Genomic DNA, 14,481 nt, shown 5'->3' with positions numbered 1-14,481 from the left:
TAATTGAATGTAATAATTTATTTGATTTTATTTAAATAAAATTAATAGAATTGACAAATTACTAAAATATTGCATCATAATTGCTGCAATGGAGTATAAGTAGTGGTAAGGTGATAAGGCAGATTTTTCAAGTGTCCTTTTTGGGAATAATAAAAGCATCTAGTTGGTACTCAAATATGTTTTTAAAAATAATTTTTAATAAAATTTCACTCAATTGCCATTTTTAATGCATTACACTGTACAATGCAGCTTGTGTTCAATTTCTGCATATCCCACGAAACAGATGTTTTGTTTCTCTTCATAAGAAAATAAACTAGACGAACACCTGTGGGAAGCCCTGCTCCTTCCATACATGCACCTTCCCCAGGAGACTGCAGCTCCAGCAGGTTGCGTATTAACACCTGAGCTTAACAGCTTTAACAAAGGTGTCCCAATAGAGGACACTGTTAATGGATTTCAGCGTATTACTGATGTCCGTCTTAATCTGAATCGGAGTGAGACTGGCGGGGATTAAGATGACTGTCTTGGAGCAACTGCGATGGTGGGTGACATGTTTGGAAAAAAAACTGTTAACAGAGTATTACATTTATTAAAGAACAAAACAGCACTAAGTGAGTCTACTACATAAGGCAATTAGAACCTTCAAATATTAACACAAGAACACTCTAATAAACTAGTAGTTTTTTTATGTTTTTGTATGACAACAAATAAATCTGAGGGATGTGAGTAATGATGACAATTGATTAAGAATTTTTTTTCAATTCAAATTTTGCTAATTTGCACGCTATGTGCGAAAAGTATACGACATGTTCTCCGAACCTGCTGACTAAAAACCTGAGTTTTTTTTGTTTGCTGTGTTCAATCACCACATCATAAAGAAAAAAACATGCAAAATAAATAAATTCATGAAAAAACAGTGGCAAATAAAACCTTGCACTCTGAAAACATTCATATCAGTGATAACGGTTGTGATGATTGGACACCGCGTGACGTTTAGAAATCAGGACATCGTGACGTTTTATTCACGGGGAGTCATTTGGCCCTTGTGGTTTCATGCGGTGCTTCCGAAGCCAATTAACGCGTGTGATGGCGCAGGACACCAAAGTTGATGCTTGTTATTGGAGTTTCATGTCAGTGATAACGGTTGTGATGATTGGACACCGCGTGACGTTTAGAAATCAGGACATCGTGACGTTTTATTCACGGGGAGTCATTTGGCCCTGTGGTTTCATGCGGTGCTTCCGAAGCCAATTAACGCATGTGATGGCGGAGGACACCAAAGTTGATGCTTGTTATTGGAGTTTCAAAGTTCCTGTACTTGGTGTAGCAGAAATTGAACAACATTTTTTTTCCTCCAATATCCAGGATGAAATCATCAATCAAGAAAAGACCAAATCTTATCTAATCGTATTGATTGCATTCTATTCGTTACAACCATGGGATTTCCATTTAAGCTAACGATTTAAAAACATACATAGAATAGAAGGTCCTGGAAAAGATGTCTTCCGGTAGGGAGAAGATGTCATCCACACATCCGCGGTGTTTAAGTGGCAGCCGCAGCGTCGGCGCTCGTGCCCTCCTGCACCTGGTTCTTAAGCAGCAGGAACTTGAGCACTGGGTCAAAGTACTCCATGAAGGTGTCTTTCACGCCTTTCTCCAGCAAGTATCCCTCCGTCTCGATTTCCGTGTTCTCCTTCCCGGCCACCGCTTCCATGGAGGTCTGCAGGAAGCGCAAGCTCACCAGTACCGAACCCTGGCGAGGAAGTCGGGTGTTTTTATTCAAGTTTTCCGTGTATGATCATCATCATCAAAAATCATACCTGGAGTAGGAAGACCGAGAGCACCCCGGCCCCGATGGTGTTCATCAGGCCCATGTAATAGTTGACCAGAGCCTCCCTGCAGCCCCGCAGGTAGATGTTGAGCTCCTCTGTCTGGTACTCATAGTTATAGTGAGCTGAATTGTTGGTGAGCTGATACTGGATGCACGGGCGAGGAGAACTGGGGTTGCAGCAACTGAATGGGACGCCATCGACCAGGTAGCGTCCATCCACGTTGCTCTTGACGCGACTGAGGGAATAAATGATGTTAGGATTACACACCGGGATCCATTCCGGCACTTCCCGTTTTCGTGGGACTTACTCTTTGACTTCCTTGGAACTGAAATCCAGATAACGATTGCTGATCCACTGCACTTCAAACCAGTCCCTGTGGTCGTTGTTCCCGCAGCACTGGAACTCCATCTGCAGCCGATCGATGTTCTGCTTCTGGAAGCAGCGGCCCGGAGTGTCCGTGTCTTTGTAGAAGCGGATGCCGTTCCTCAGGCCGACCTTCAGAGAAGACTCCAGACTGCCCTTCATGGCGTAGCTCATGATGACCCCCAGCAGCATGAGGACGGTGAAGAAACAAGACACGGCAAAGTAGGGCTTCAGCAAGTTCTTCCAGCGAGGAAACCGCCCAGCGTCCAGAGCGTCTTGACAGATCTTTGACGCAAAGTAGTTGATCCCCAACGAGGCCAGACCGACGATCATGAGGGTGTTGGGCACGATGTGGATGTCGGCATTGTCCATTACCTGGAAGGGGAGTAGATAGGGCAGCCGTGATGTTTTTTTTATTGTATTGGGGTGGTATGCTGGAGCCTATCCCAGCTGACTTTGAGCAGGAGGTGGTGCTACATCCTGGAATGGTCGCCAGCCAATCACAGGGCACATATAAACAACCTTTCACACTCAAGAATAATGTCAAAATATTAAGAACAAAAAGTTGGCATCAAAGTCTGAATTTTTTCCAGAATAACATCATCATATTGTGGTGAAAAAAAGTTGGAATAGTATGAGAAACAAAGTTTTAATTTAGTTCTTAAAGTTATAATGTTACAAAAATCAAGTCAAAATATTATGGGAAGAAAGTCATAATTAAATTACAAGAAGAAAGCAGAAACGGGTGGAAATTTTTAGAAAAACAATGCAAAAACAGCTCTAATTTTAGCAAAATAAAGTAAATAATTTGAGGTGAAAAAGTCATATTGTAACCAGAAAAAGACAGAAATTTCTGAGAATAAATTGGAAAAATAATTTTTTTATTTAATTAATTAATTTAATTTAATGTAATTAATTTTTATAGCATAGAATATAAAATATTTTGTGGGGTTTTTTTAAACAGTATGAGAAACAAAACTAAGAATAAATTTGAATTTGGGGGAAAAACAGCTCTAATTTTACCAAAATAAAGTAAATAATTTGAGGTGAAAAAGTCATATTCTAACCAGAAAAAGACAGAAATTTCTGAGAATAAATTGGAAAAATAAATTTTTTATTTAATTAATTAATTTAATTTAATGTAATTAATTTTTATAGCATAGAATATAAAATATTTTGTGTTTTTTTTAAACAGTATGAGAAACAAAACTAAGAATAAATTTGGGGGAAAAACAGCTCTAATTTTACCAAAATAAAGTAAATAATTTGAGGTGAAAAAGTCATATTCTAACCAGAAAAAGCCAGAAATTTCTGAGAATAAATTGGAAAAAAATTTTTTTTTATTTAATTAATTAATTTAATTTAATGTAATTAATTTTTATAGCATAGAATATAAAATATTTTGTGTTTTTTTTAAATAGTATGAGAAACAAAACTAAGAATAAATTTGAATTTGGGGGAAAAACAGCTCTAATTTTACCAAAATAAAGTAAATAATTTGAGGTGAAAAAGTCATATTCTAACCAGAAAAAGCCAGAATTTTCTGAGAATAAATTGGAAAAATAGTTTTTCATTCAATTAATTAATTTAATTTAATGTAATTAATTTTTATAGCATAGAATATAAAATATTTTGTGTTTTTTTTAAATAGTATGAGAAACAAAACTAAGAATAAATTTGAATTTGAGGGAAAATTAAATTGGTCAAAAAACTCATTATATTACTGGAATAAAGTCAAAATATTATGTGAATAAGAAATGTGAAATATTTGGAAAATGCAAAAAAAACAACAACAATACGAAAAGTACACCAGCGTTTCCTCTCCCTCTCCGTGTTCCAAATGTCTGTACTGGCTGTGAATCTTTAATTTTCCGTCTTCTTACAAAACTGTGCTACTACGGACCGTGACAGGACGCACCTGCCCGTCAGGTGGGTTCAAACAATAGATACTCCCTTCCATGTTCATGTAATACCCGGGAAAAGCTTTGGAATGGCTTTTATTGACTGCACAAATTTGTACACATATGCAAGTACATATAAGAACTTTACTTGTACTTTGCTAATAGGGGATTGTGGCGCTATCCTGCTAAAATGTTAAGATTAATGAGATTAGGACTGATGATTATGGAAGTGGTTTATCAAATGATGAGTCAGGATTCAAAGTGGGTCAGGTGTGTATTAGGTCCACCTTGCAAGGACATGAAACCCGTCTGACGTTTTAACCATTATTATTATTATCCAATCAAAAAGCTCTTTCGACACTGGGAATGCCGTTGTATCCGAACATTGACGATACAATCAGCGTAATCATACGTGTGTTACACTCAAACAACACTTGAACTAGCGTTACAAAATGACTGTATCACCAATCATCAGGGATTCTGGACCCAATGGGGAAAAGAACCACTCTGGGCCACTGGTAATACCATGAAAAACGAAAACCTAAAAGGCAGCAGCTGTACCATTACACCAGATTGTGCGGTATTAGAATACTCGTCTGTTTTATCTGTTTTACATCCTTTGCACATTTGCCGAGAATGCGCCCCTTGCACAGAATTGGACCCTATACGTATATGAGGTGTTTTTGTTGTATCATATTATTCATATTCATATATAGAAATGATATGGGTGTACCTCTGCCCTCCTGCGGAGTTCAGTCTTGAGGATGCACCCCAGGGTGAAGGTGATGGCCCCAGCCACCGTGGCACACCAGGAGAGGAGCCACAGTCCCTGGGCGAGCTTCACCCTTTTCTGAAAGGGGAACTTCACCTTCATCACCACCATGGTTGCAGCGGGTTCCGAGTCTTTACCGGGGGAGTAGGGGAAGGAAAGCGGCGAGCTGACGGAAAGACGAGGATGTTCTTATCTGACGGAAGAAAAAGAGACAATGAGGACAATCGTAAAAGCAGCAAGACAAAAATGTGGAATCCTGAGAAGGTTGACTTAACAGGCATCAAAGTTCACCTTATTCGGCTTCCAAAAAGGTGCTGAAAAAAGGCCACAAAATTCCGCCGACCACTGTGAACCTCCCAGAGTGCCACACAGTGGATTTGGCAAACCTGGATGCCGGGAGCGTCTTAGCGCTAATGCCCGCTATCCTATTAAACGTCCCCATGCAGGCCATTGTCTGCTCAGCACCCATCACTCATACGGAGGGAGGACACAGATGACAAAGTGGATTTCAGCGAGAGTGGCCGAGCCCGAGATAAGCCGTTAACTGAGTAACGCAGATTCCGAAAACAAAACTTAAAGGCACTTTCTAAAGCAAAGGAAGGCAAAATGGACGCCATGCGCTTCACGGCATGTTTACAGCTTTCGTTTTTGTATTTCACAGGCGCGTTCTAAATTTAACAAGAAAACTTAAAACAAAACTACAGCAAACATGGAAAAATCTACATTATAGTTGTCATATTATGAGAAACAAACAAAAATTAAGGTGTCATTTTTGGAAAACTGTGCTGTGGAAAAGTTGAAATATTATGACAAAGTCAGAATTGTGAGAAACAATACAAATAAAACAGCAGAAATTAATTTTGTTATGAGAATAAAGACCAAATAAGAGAAAAAAAGTCATATTCTAATGCAAAATAAGTCATAATTTTACGAAAAATAAAGTCAGAATATTCTGAAGTGTTTTGATGAAATATTGAAGAAAAATAATAATAATAAAATAAATAAATAAATAATAATATCATGAAACATTTTCAAAAGTTGTAATTTTTGGAAAATGAGGTTGGAAAGTTATAATATCATGGGAATAAAGTCAAAATATTATGGGACCAGAGTACAAGGGGAAAGTACAAAGGTTATTCAAGAAGAAATATATAAATATAAATACATGTTTTTAATGGTTGATAAGTTAATTCATTCATTTTCTACCGCTTATCCTTACGAGGGTCGCAGGTGTGCTGGAGCCTATCCCAGCTGTCTTGGGGCGAGAGGCGGGGTCCACCCTGGACTGGTGGCCAGCCAATCACAGGGCACATATAGACAAACAACCATTCACACTCACATTCATACCTATGGACAATTTGGAGTGGCTAATTTAACCTAGCATGTTTTTGGAATGGGGGAGGAAGTAGGGAGAACATGCAAACTCCACACAGAGATGCAAGAGGGTGGAATCGAACTCGGGTCTCCTAGCTGTGTGGCCTGTGCGCTAACCACTCGGGTGTAAGTTGATCGTAATAATAGACTTTTTCCACCTAAAGCTGGCATGCATTGATTCGTGCTTCCAACTCAAATCCTCCAAAACGCTAGGGGGCAGTGTTTCCCAGAGAGTGAGCAACCACAGCTTTCGCCGTCTAGCTACAATATAGACAGAGCGTCATAACAAGAAATACGAACCACTATGGTGTTTAATATGTCTTTATTTGAGTTATTAGTAGTATATTCTCTTAGCAGGACAATTTTATTACAGAGGAGTTTTAGCACACAAGCGTTTGCATTCATATTACAATTGTACTGATCTATAAGAAAGACTACTGCTACATACATACGTCACAAAACAGGCCACTTTAACAGAAAATGGGTTTTTCTACCCTCATCGGGTTTAACATGTAAAGGCTAGCGTATACCAGTAGACTAACTATCACATATTCAGACGTAATTTTACAATACAGAAGATAAGTATTTCCGTGGGGGTTAGAGTCCGGTATAAGTACTCACCAGTAAAGAATGACAATTAAATGATCAGTGACTGAAGCTAGCAGCTTCCTAGCCAAACAAACTTTACCTAACCGCACACAAAGTGCCTTCACGGGCGGCTGAACAATTTCAGGTTTTATCCCTCATAATACACACGTAAAAAAACGTTATGGTGATTTTTGGAGTGTCCCTGAATGCAGCTCGCGGTTGTGTAGTGAATTGAATGCGGAAGTATCGTTCCGAGGAGGATTTGAGATGTTTGAGGGTTAGAGAAGAACAAGATGAGGGCATTGGACCGTTGTTGGAGCTCAGAATGAAGTTTTAAAAGAACGTTGGACTATTTTTGGAGAAAAATTAATATATTTTGACTCTGTGACTGCGTGGGGGGGGGACGTTATGTGCCATGACGGAAGGTGTGGTCATAATGCGCATGCGCTAAAGATGCCACTTTCAAAGAGTGGTACTTTTATGGTGTACATTACACCTGCATTATCAGGAATTTTTTTATTTTAATTTTTTACTTTTGGAGAAAAATTAATAAAAATGAATATATTTTGACTCTGACTGCGTGGGGGGGACGTTATGTGCCATGACGGAGGGTGTGGCCATAATGCGCATGCGTTAAAGATGCTACTTGCAAAGAGTGGTCATGATTCATGATTTTTTTTTTTTTACTTTTGGAGAAAAATTAATAAAAATGAATATATTTTGACTGTATAAGATGGCGAATGTGTAGCGAGCCACCGTTGGAGCTGTCAGTGGTCCTGAATTATCAGCTCTTTTACCCCACTGCAACATTAGCATGACAACAAACATGTAACTGAACAATTATCATCATATGCTGCATCACAGCTGGGTTTGCTCGCCCCCGAACACCTCCTCTGCCATCCCCCCCGTCCAGCCCTGGCACCTCCCCTCGCCGGGCTGCGGCTCGCACATGAACTGGTTGAGCATCCGCTCCACTGACTGGAGACTGGACGGAGCGCTATCCGCCTCGGGTGCCCCCCCGCCCCTTTCGTTGATTGTTCTCCAGTGATGGATAATCTCGTTGTCTAAATCCTCGATAGATTGGTCCCTCGGGTGGTGCAGGTCCATCATGGCCTCTGTGCCTCTCAGCTCCTTTGGCATCTGGTGGCACGAGAGAGGGATTTCCTCCAGGCTGGCTGACCGGATCAGAATGGTGGAACCGAGGTTTTGACTGGTGGTGATCCGGAATGTGCTCTCGCCTGCCATGCCAGAGGGGCAAGCGTTGCTTTGCGTGACGGGTAAAATTTCGTTGTGGATGGTGAACTGGAGATGAGGTATCTGCAGAGGTCGGGGGGAGTGACGTCGGACCACTTCCTCACCTCCCGACTCGCTATCCTTGTCCGCGTCTCCGTCCCGGTGCCGCCAGGCTTGGCTTCTGTTTGATCCCGTCAGTATGAATCGCGGGATCTCCTCCCCCATTTCCGACCAGTCTGACTCCTCCTCCTCTGGAACCGAACCCAGACTTTGCTCCTGTCCGGCTGCTTTGACTTTCTCGTAGGTCTGGCTGTCCATGAACTGGATAGGAGGAGGGGTGATGGGGAGGATCCCCTGATTCATGGCATCATCTGGATGGAAATGGTTGTTGCTTTTGTTTAACGCGGACTTCACCTGGAAACGACATTTACAAATTCATTTGGTTCTCTGTAAAGAGGAAAACATTTTGGAGACATTTTGGCTCCACAAGCTAAATGCATCCCATTTATGGGAGATGAGATGCATTTAAGGTCAGACAATAATGACGACTTCATTCAAGGTATTCATTGATTAATACGTTTAAAATCCTTGATGCCTCTATATTACATTGAAAGGTGTTCATTCATCCCTTGTTTATCACAGTTAATTGGTAATGGTAATGGTTTAATTTCATTTGAACATGCATCAGATTACAATTGAATGCATCCCATAATCAGTTCCCAGTTCCACATGTCCAAAAGGAGTAGGAAGAAGCAAAGCTTATTAAATCCTACCCCTCCATCTGGTATTTTTACAATCAGTAACTGTTACATTTGTTCACTTCCTGCTTTCTAATATAATTTTTTTTATTATTTTGTATTTTTATTTAATTTTATTTTTGTTACATACCAAAGTATGAGGTGATATGACCATACAATGACATAATGGGTACCATAGTAACCGTCAATTGGGTTCAGATGTGACCGAAAATGAGGGGGAAAGCGTCCAATTAGGGGTGAGCAGAATGTTTTCAATGCTGCGGACTTTGAAGGAAGCACAGGTCTTACGTTCATTGTGTCCACGTTGTTGGAAAACCTGGCACCAGCCAGTTGTTCCGTCAAAGCCGAAATACGTCGGCTCAACCTCTCACGCTCTCCTTCCATACTTTGAGTCTGCCAAAGAGGAAGTAAACAAACAACCCAATAAATGGAGGATTTAAACCCACAGGTAGTATCCATGCTTTCCGGGTCTGATACGTCCATAAAACTGTAAATAAAGTATAGTGATGGAATGGGAGTCACAGTGGAGGTTTTATGGTAGCAGCTATGGTGTGTTCAAGGACCACTGTATACACAACGAGATCTTACCACAGAGTTAAGCTTTTGCTCCAGCAGGTTATTGGTCTGCTGTGTGGAAGAGCAGTTCTCATGCAGGCTGAACACAAAGCACAAAGGACAAATAAAAGTCATCAAAGTCACGAGACAACAAAAAAAAGACATTTTCGTGTCATTTTTGGATTTTCACATTTTAAAATTCTCCGTCAGGTTGCTGAGTTCCACACGCGTCCTCTGGAGCTCCTCTTCCAGCAGCTTTTGGCTGCTTAGGAATTCTCCTAAACATTCCATCCGGACTGCTGACTTCAACACACTCTGTTGGAGGTCTTCGCTGTCCTTCTGTAGGACCCTGCGAGGAAAAATGAAACACGTGAGCACCATATTGGAGGTTTGATAACATCGATATTGGAGCACACTTACATAAGCTTGCCCATTTCGTGTGCCGTTTCCTGTATTGAGCGACAAGTAGAAGAAGAAAGAAGAAATAAGGAAGGAGGTGAACATGCAGAAGGTTGCTGTGTTAGATCATCAGGGCTGCCAGATTAATCACGTTTTGATTAATCACCATTTACAGCGATGTCTAAAATATGCCTATTTTGACTGTATTTTATTCAAAGTATGACATGTGACTATATCGACATATATAAATACATATCTTTTTGTATTAACAGCTCCAAATGAAGAGAATTAAATCAATGAGTTAACTCTGTTAGCACGCTACATCTGACAGCCTTTTTGCGGAACAACCTGTTGGCTAACAACTAGCAACAGCAGTGACGAGCAGCGGGAAAAATCCATAGGTGCAAATGATGGAAACCGTTGCATAACCGCCTAACGAAGCATGCTCAACTGGAAATTATCGACTTGGCAATTATTAATGAGGAGCAGAGGCCAGGTGCCATTTTTAATTGGCCGGTGTTAGTTTTGTTGGCGAATACTTTGTCAACAACTTCTTTCCCTAAAAAAAAAAAATAAATAAAAAAACAGACGATAACTAATAAAAACAGGAAATGAACATGAGTACCTATGGACAATTTGGAGTGGCTAATTTAACCTAGCATGTTTTTTTTTTTGGAATGGCGGAGGAAACCGGAAGAAAACCCCCACATGCAGCGGGAGAACATGCAAACTCCACACAGAGACGCCAGTGGGTGGAATCGAACTCGGGTCTCCTAGTTGTGTGGCTAAAAATGACATTTTCATGAGCGAATAAAAACCAAGTCAAAAATGTTGACCAAAAATGAAATCAAAATTTGTGCGTTAGCAACGATATCCAATAGGCTGCATCATATGATAAAATGTTAATATTGGTTATTATTATGCTAAATTATGCTAAAAATGCATTATTTTTGACAGCCCTAATAAGTTTCCTGATCATTTGGTTCTTGAAGGTTCTTGATGGTTCTTGAACACTCACCCCTGACAGCATACAGTAAAGAGTTCCTGCAGTAAGACTGAGTATTCCTGTGTATTCCTGTGTATTTCTGTGTATTCCTGTGCCATACTTGCGGTAAAGACGGGCCACTGAAGTCAGTCTGTTCTTCTTCTTGACCGCAGAAGCCGCTGATGGTCGGGTTCTTCTGGTGTGGAGGCAGACCATCTAGAGGATGCCGACTGATATCAGCGCGGGCGTCCTTGTGTTCGAGTTCGAGGTCATTTTTGGTGCGGGTTTGGTTTTGGTGGGACTCGAGATGATGGCGTTGATCCCCGTGGTGGTTTTGATGGACGCGGCTGTGGTGGTCGTCGTAGTGATGATGGCTGTTCTGATTTTGGTGGTCTCCATGGTGATGCTGACGGTGGTCTCGATTGTGATGCTGGTCGCTCGGACGATGATGGTCCCGATGGTGATGCCCTGAACTTTGGCGTTCTCCGTGACTGCGTTGGTTTCCGCGGTGTTGCTGATGGTTTCCATGGTGATGCTGACGATCATCTCCACGTCGGTGTTTATGACATAAACTGTTATCGGCGTCAGGTTGCGGTGCCTCGCTGAGGTTATCTCCGTGGTGATGCTTACGGTTTGGGCTATGGTGGTTTCCGTGATGATGCTGATGACCTGAACTGTGGCGGTCTCCACGGTTACCGTGATCTCGCTGGTGTGGATGGTGGCCTCCGCCGTAGAGCTGCTGGACGCCAGCTTGTGGCGTCCCTTGCTGAGGATCGCTGTCAGAAACGCCGTGGTAATGCTGCTCCTTGGAGGTGTGGTGCCGAGGAAGGCCATGGTGTTCTCCACGGTGGTGATGTTTTGGGTCTCTGTAGTCGTAGCTGTGGCCGTGGTTTCCACGACGTGGCGTCACGGGCTGTTTTGTATCCGGGTGGCTGCAGTGGTGATGACCTGGACTTGGATGGTGTTTGTGGTCCTGTGATGAACTGTCGTGAATCTCGTGAGGAAGGTGGGTTGGGTGGTTGTGCTCTTCATGGTAATGCCTCATAAAGTGATGATCTCCATGGCGAGGAACCTGACCATGATGGTGTCCATGATGATAATGGAAATGCTGGTCGTGGCGGTGTTGGCTAGCAGAGTCATGGTAGTCCCTGCGATGATGGTGATCATCTGGGCTGTAGTGATCTCCATCATGGTTGTCTTGGCGATGAGGATGTTTGTTGTGATGATGATGATAAGAGGAACCATCGAGGTCTCCATGATCAGAAAAGACAGGACTGTAGTATCTGAGGTTATGGTGAGGACTTATGCTGCGGTGATGATAATTCGGGGCGTTGCAGTCGCCACGGTGATGGTACCGATGACGTATACGGCTTCCGTGGTACCTATGGCGGCGTTTACAAGATGGTGAGTCGTCACAGAGCTGAGAAGACCGCGATGGACGTCTTTCCGAGCAGCTTATATCGGTGCAGCTCCTGGGCCTGGCCTGCATGGTCTGGCTGGAATCTGGAGAGCAGTGGCGGCGACGGTGGCGGGACGACTTGGAAAGCTGAGCGTGGGAACGCTTGCCAACAGGGTCGGCGCTCACGGGTCGACTCGTCTGCTGATGGTCGCTCTCTAACTTCCTGGATCTAGCGGAGGCGGACCCCGGGCTGCTTTGCGTTTGCGCATCTGTCACCCCAAGAGTGGTGAGCCTCATGGGGCTGAGAACCTGCCGAGTGATCTCATTGAGGAAGGCGGAGAACTTCATCTTCTCCTTCATAACATTCTGGCGGAGCTCGTTTTTTCTTTTCTCCTGTTCTTTTTGGTCCTCGGTGGCATGACCTTCTCTTTCCGCGGAGCAAGTGAGCGCCTCCATCGATTTGGATTTGCGGAAACTTCCATTATTGGCTGATGTTCTTGCGGCCTTTTGCATCTTCTTCTGGGCTCCTTGTTTCTGCTTGGGTAGATGATCTCTGTTGTCAATCAAAGGCGCAGTTTCTTCTGCATCTTCGCCGTACTTGTGTTTCCTGGAAATGTCGGTGCAAGACAGGGAATGCTGAGGTCTCCTAAGGAGAAATCTGCCCGAACAGCCGCTGCTGCTCTCGGACGATACACTGGAGGAAGACTCCGAAGTGGTGGAGGAGCGAGACGGCGAGGAAGAACATGAGGCGGATGTTGATGAAGAGGATGAAGAGAACGAAGAGGAACTGAATGAAGAATTCAAAGAGGTCTCAGAAAGAGAGAGGCGGCCGTGGATTTGCTTGCGGTGGTAAAGGTGAGATCGATTCCGATGGTCGGGGCGGTGATCGCTGAGCAGGCTGTCCTCCGCCGTGGAATGGGTGCTGCTTTCAAAATAAAACATGGCTGAAAATGAATGATTTTCAAATGAAGAGAGTTAACTGTGGGCAAGATGAACGACTCACTCCAGGGTGTCGTCATCTTCGGACGGCTGGACCTTCTTCTGTTTGGGGCGGTGCTGCTTCGTTACGTGAGGTTTGGCATCCATGTTTTTTCTGCTCTTGGTTTTTTCTTGATGGTCACACATTTCGGATTTTTGACCTTCAGCTGCCCTGATGTAAAAAGGTTAATGCGGATCGTTCATGTTTTTACTCAAAAATGTTGAAATTTGAAAGATTTTTACAAATTCTTATTTGGTATATTCATACATTGATGCTCATCCAATGAATACCTATGACATATGACATAACTGACTTATTTACTTACAGTCTCCAAAGCAGCTGCAGCAGGCGGAAGAGATGTTCACTGATGTTCACTGATGCGTTGTCCCAGAAGCCAAATGAGGTTCTCGCTGTGATGCACTTTCTAAATGAACACTGAAGCGTGTGAGAAACACACACACACAATTCAATTGACTCCCGTGTCAACCAATGACAGAGGGGTCAGTTGTTGGGTGTCAACTTTGGCAGATAGAAACTGTGCATCACGTCCATGAAACACATTAGAAACACATTCACTGGCCGGAATCTATGGAAAAATCAGTTGGTTAGCGTCATTAATCCGTTCCAGAACATCCGTCTCTAAATAAAAAAAATACTACAGAGTACTTAAGACTGGTTAGTTGTTGTTGCAATAGTCATCTTGAACCTATGTTTTGGTTGTATCCATTTTTGATTGGAAGTTCCTAATGATGAAAGATCAAGGTCAAGGCGGAACGAAGCAGTGCTAATGAGTTTGTCACTAGCGGCTGACCAACAGTCACGCTTACAGTATACATGTTAAGCGGCAAGCTATTGATCGGGATGTCCCTATTATGTCAGTGCAATGGGCAATCTAATACTTCAAAAGGTAGTGAGAAACGCATTGAACTGGCAACCCAAATTGAAGTGTTGAGACAACGCAGCGACACCCCCCAACCCCAACAACGTATTTGTTGCTGCACATATGACACATCTTCCTTTGCAGGAAGTACATGAACAAGCACAGCCACCGGCGCCTTTCCCCCGCATCGATGGATTATGGCTCAGATCCACTGGACATCAATGCCTGAACCTCCTGACAGTTTGGCTAACGCAATGGAAAAGTTGGTGAGGCCAAAGAGCACATGCAGTCAAACACGTGATCGGTGTATCAGTGAATATTTCCACCGAGCCCATAAAGATCCCACTGGACACATCGATAGCACAAAATGAATGCAAAATGATCTCTTGCCCTCCCCCCCAAAAAAATACTCAAAAGGCAATGGGTCATTGGATGATAGAACTGACTGAATTCAATAAATGGT

At 42.6% G+C, this 14,481-nt stretch overlaps 2 protein-coding genes across 3 annotated transcripts; both read right to left on the bottom strand.

Annotated features, from left to right (window-relative positions):
* Positions 1-186: 186 nt before the first annotated feature.
* On the bottom strand, positions 187-5,328 carry rom1a (retinal outer segment membrane protein 1a). The gene is made up of 5 exons (XM_058087074.1): positions 5,160-5,328; positions 4,830-5,061; positions 2,140-2,570; positions 1,821-2,067; positions 187-1,753 (listed from the first exon to the last, which is right to left on the bottom strand). The coding sequence occupies exons 2-5, from the start codon at positions 4,977-4,979 to the stop codon at positions 1,544-1,546; spliced, it is 1,038 nt and encodes a 345-aa protein (XP_057943057.1). The 5' UTR covers positions 4,980-5,061; positions 5,160-5,328; the 3' UTR covers positions 187-1,543.
* Positions 5,329-6,547: 1,219 nt separating this feature from the next.
* On the bottom strand, positions 6,548-14,433 carry si:dkey-273o13.3 (filaggrin-2). Of its 2 annotated transcripts, none has more exons than XM_058087932.1 (8): positions 13,464-14,433; positions 13,163-13,309; positions 10,882-13,084; positions 9,797-9,825; positions 9,567-9,725; positions 9,410-9,476; positions 9,110-9,214; positions 6,548-8,477 (listed from the first exon to the last, which is right to left on the bottom strand). In XM_058087932.1, the coding sequence occupies exons 2-8, from the start codon at positions 13,282-13,284 to the stop codon at positions 7,689-7,691; spliced, it is 3,474 nt and encodes a 1,157-aa protein (XP_057943915.1). In that variant the 5' UTR covers positions 13,285-13,309; positions 13,464-14,433; the 3' UTR covers positions 6,548-7,688. The 2 variants fall into 2 exon arrangements, with proteins under 2 accessions (XP_057943915.1, XP_057943916.1); XM_058087933.1 differs by having other exon boundaries at positions 10,882-13,081; positions 13,464-14,376.
* Between the last annotated feature and the right edge of the window lie 48 nt (positions 14,434-14,481).

The sequence above is a fragment of the Doryrhamphus excisus genome, chromosome 11 (genome assembly GCF_030265055.1).
Source record: "Doryrhamphus excisus isolate RoL2022-K1 chromosome 11, RoL_Dexc_1.0, whole genome shotgun sequence".
NCBI lineage: Eukaryota > Metazoa > Chordata > Actinopteri > Syngnathiformes > Syngnathidae > Doryrhamphus > Doryrhamphus excisus.
The sequence above is the reverse complement of the archived record's forward strand: the minus strand, read 5'-3'. Positions and strand labels throughout refer to the sequence as shown.

What these genes read in the sequence shown, in the direction of transcription:
- rom1a (XM_058087074.1), bottom strand. Translation starts at nt 4,979, where the DNA reads ATGGTGGTGATGAAGGTGAAGTTCCCCTTTCAGAAAAGGGTGAAGCTC. An exon ending in AACTCCGCAGGAGGGCAGAG is followed by an intron (nt 2,571 to 4,829) that starts GTACACCCATAT and finishes CTCCCCTTCCAG; the next exon opens with GTAATGGACAATGCCGACAT. An exon ending in AGTTCCAAGGAAGTCAAAGA is followed by an intron (nt 2,068 to 2,139) that starts GTAAGTCCCACG and finishes TTATTCCCTCAG; the next exon opens with TCGCGTCAAGAGCAACGTGG.
- si:dkey-273o13.3 (XM_058087932.1), bottom strand. Translation starts at nt 13,284, where the DNA reads ATGTGTGACCATCAAGAAAAAACCAAGAGCAGAAAAAACATGGATGCC. An exon ending in GAAGATGACGACACCCTGGA is followed by an intron (nt 13,085 to 13,162) that starts GTGAGTCGTTCA and finishes TTATTTTGAAAG; the next exon opens with CAGCACCCATTCCACGGCGG. An exon ending in CTGACGGAGAATTTTAAAAT is followed by an intron (nt 9,477 to 9,566) that starts GTGAAAATCCAA and finishes CTTTGTGTTCAG; the next exon opens with CCTGCATGAGAACTGCTCTT.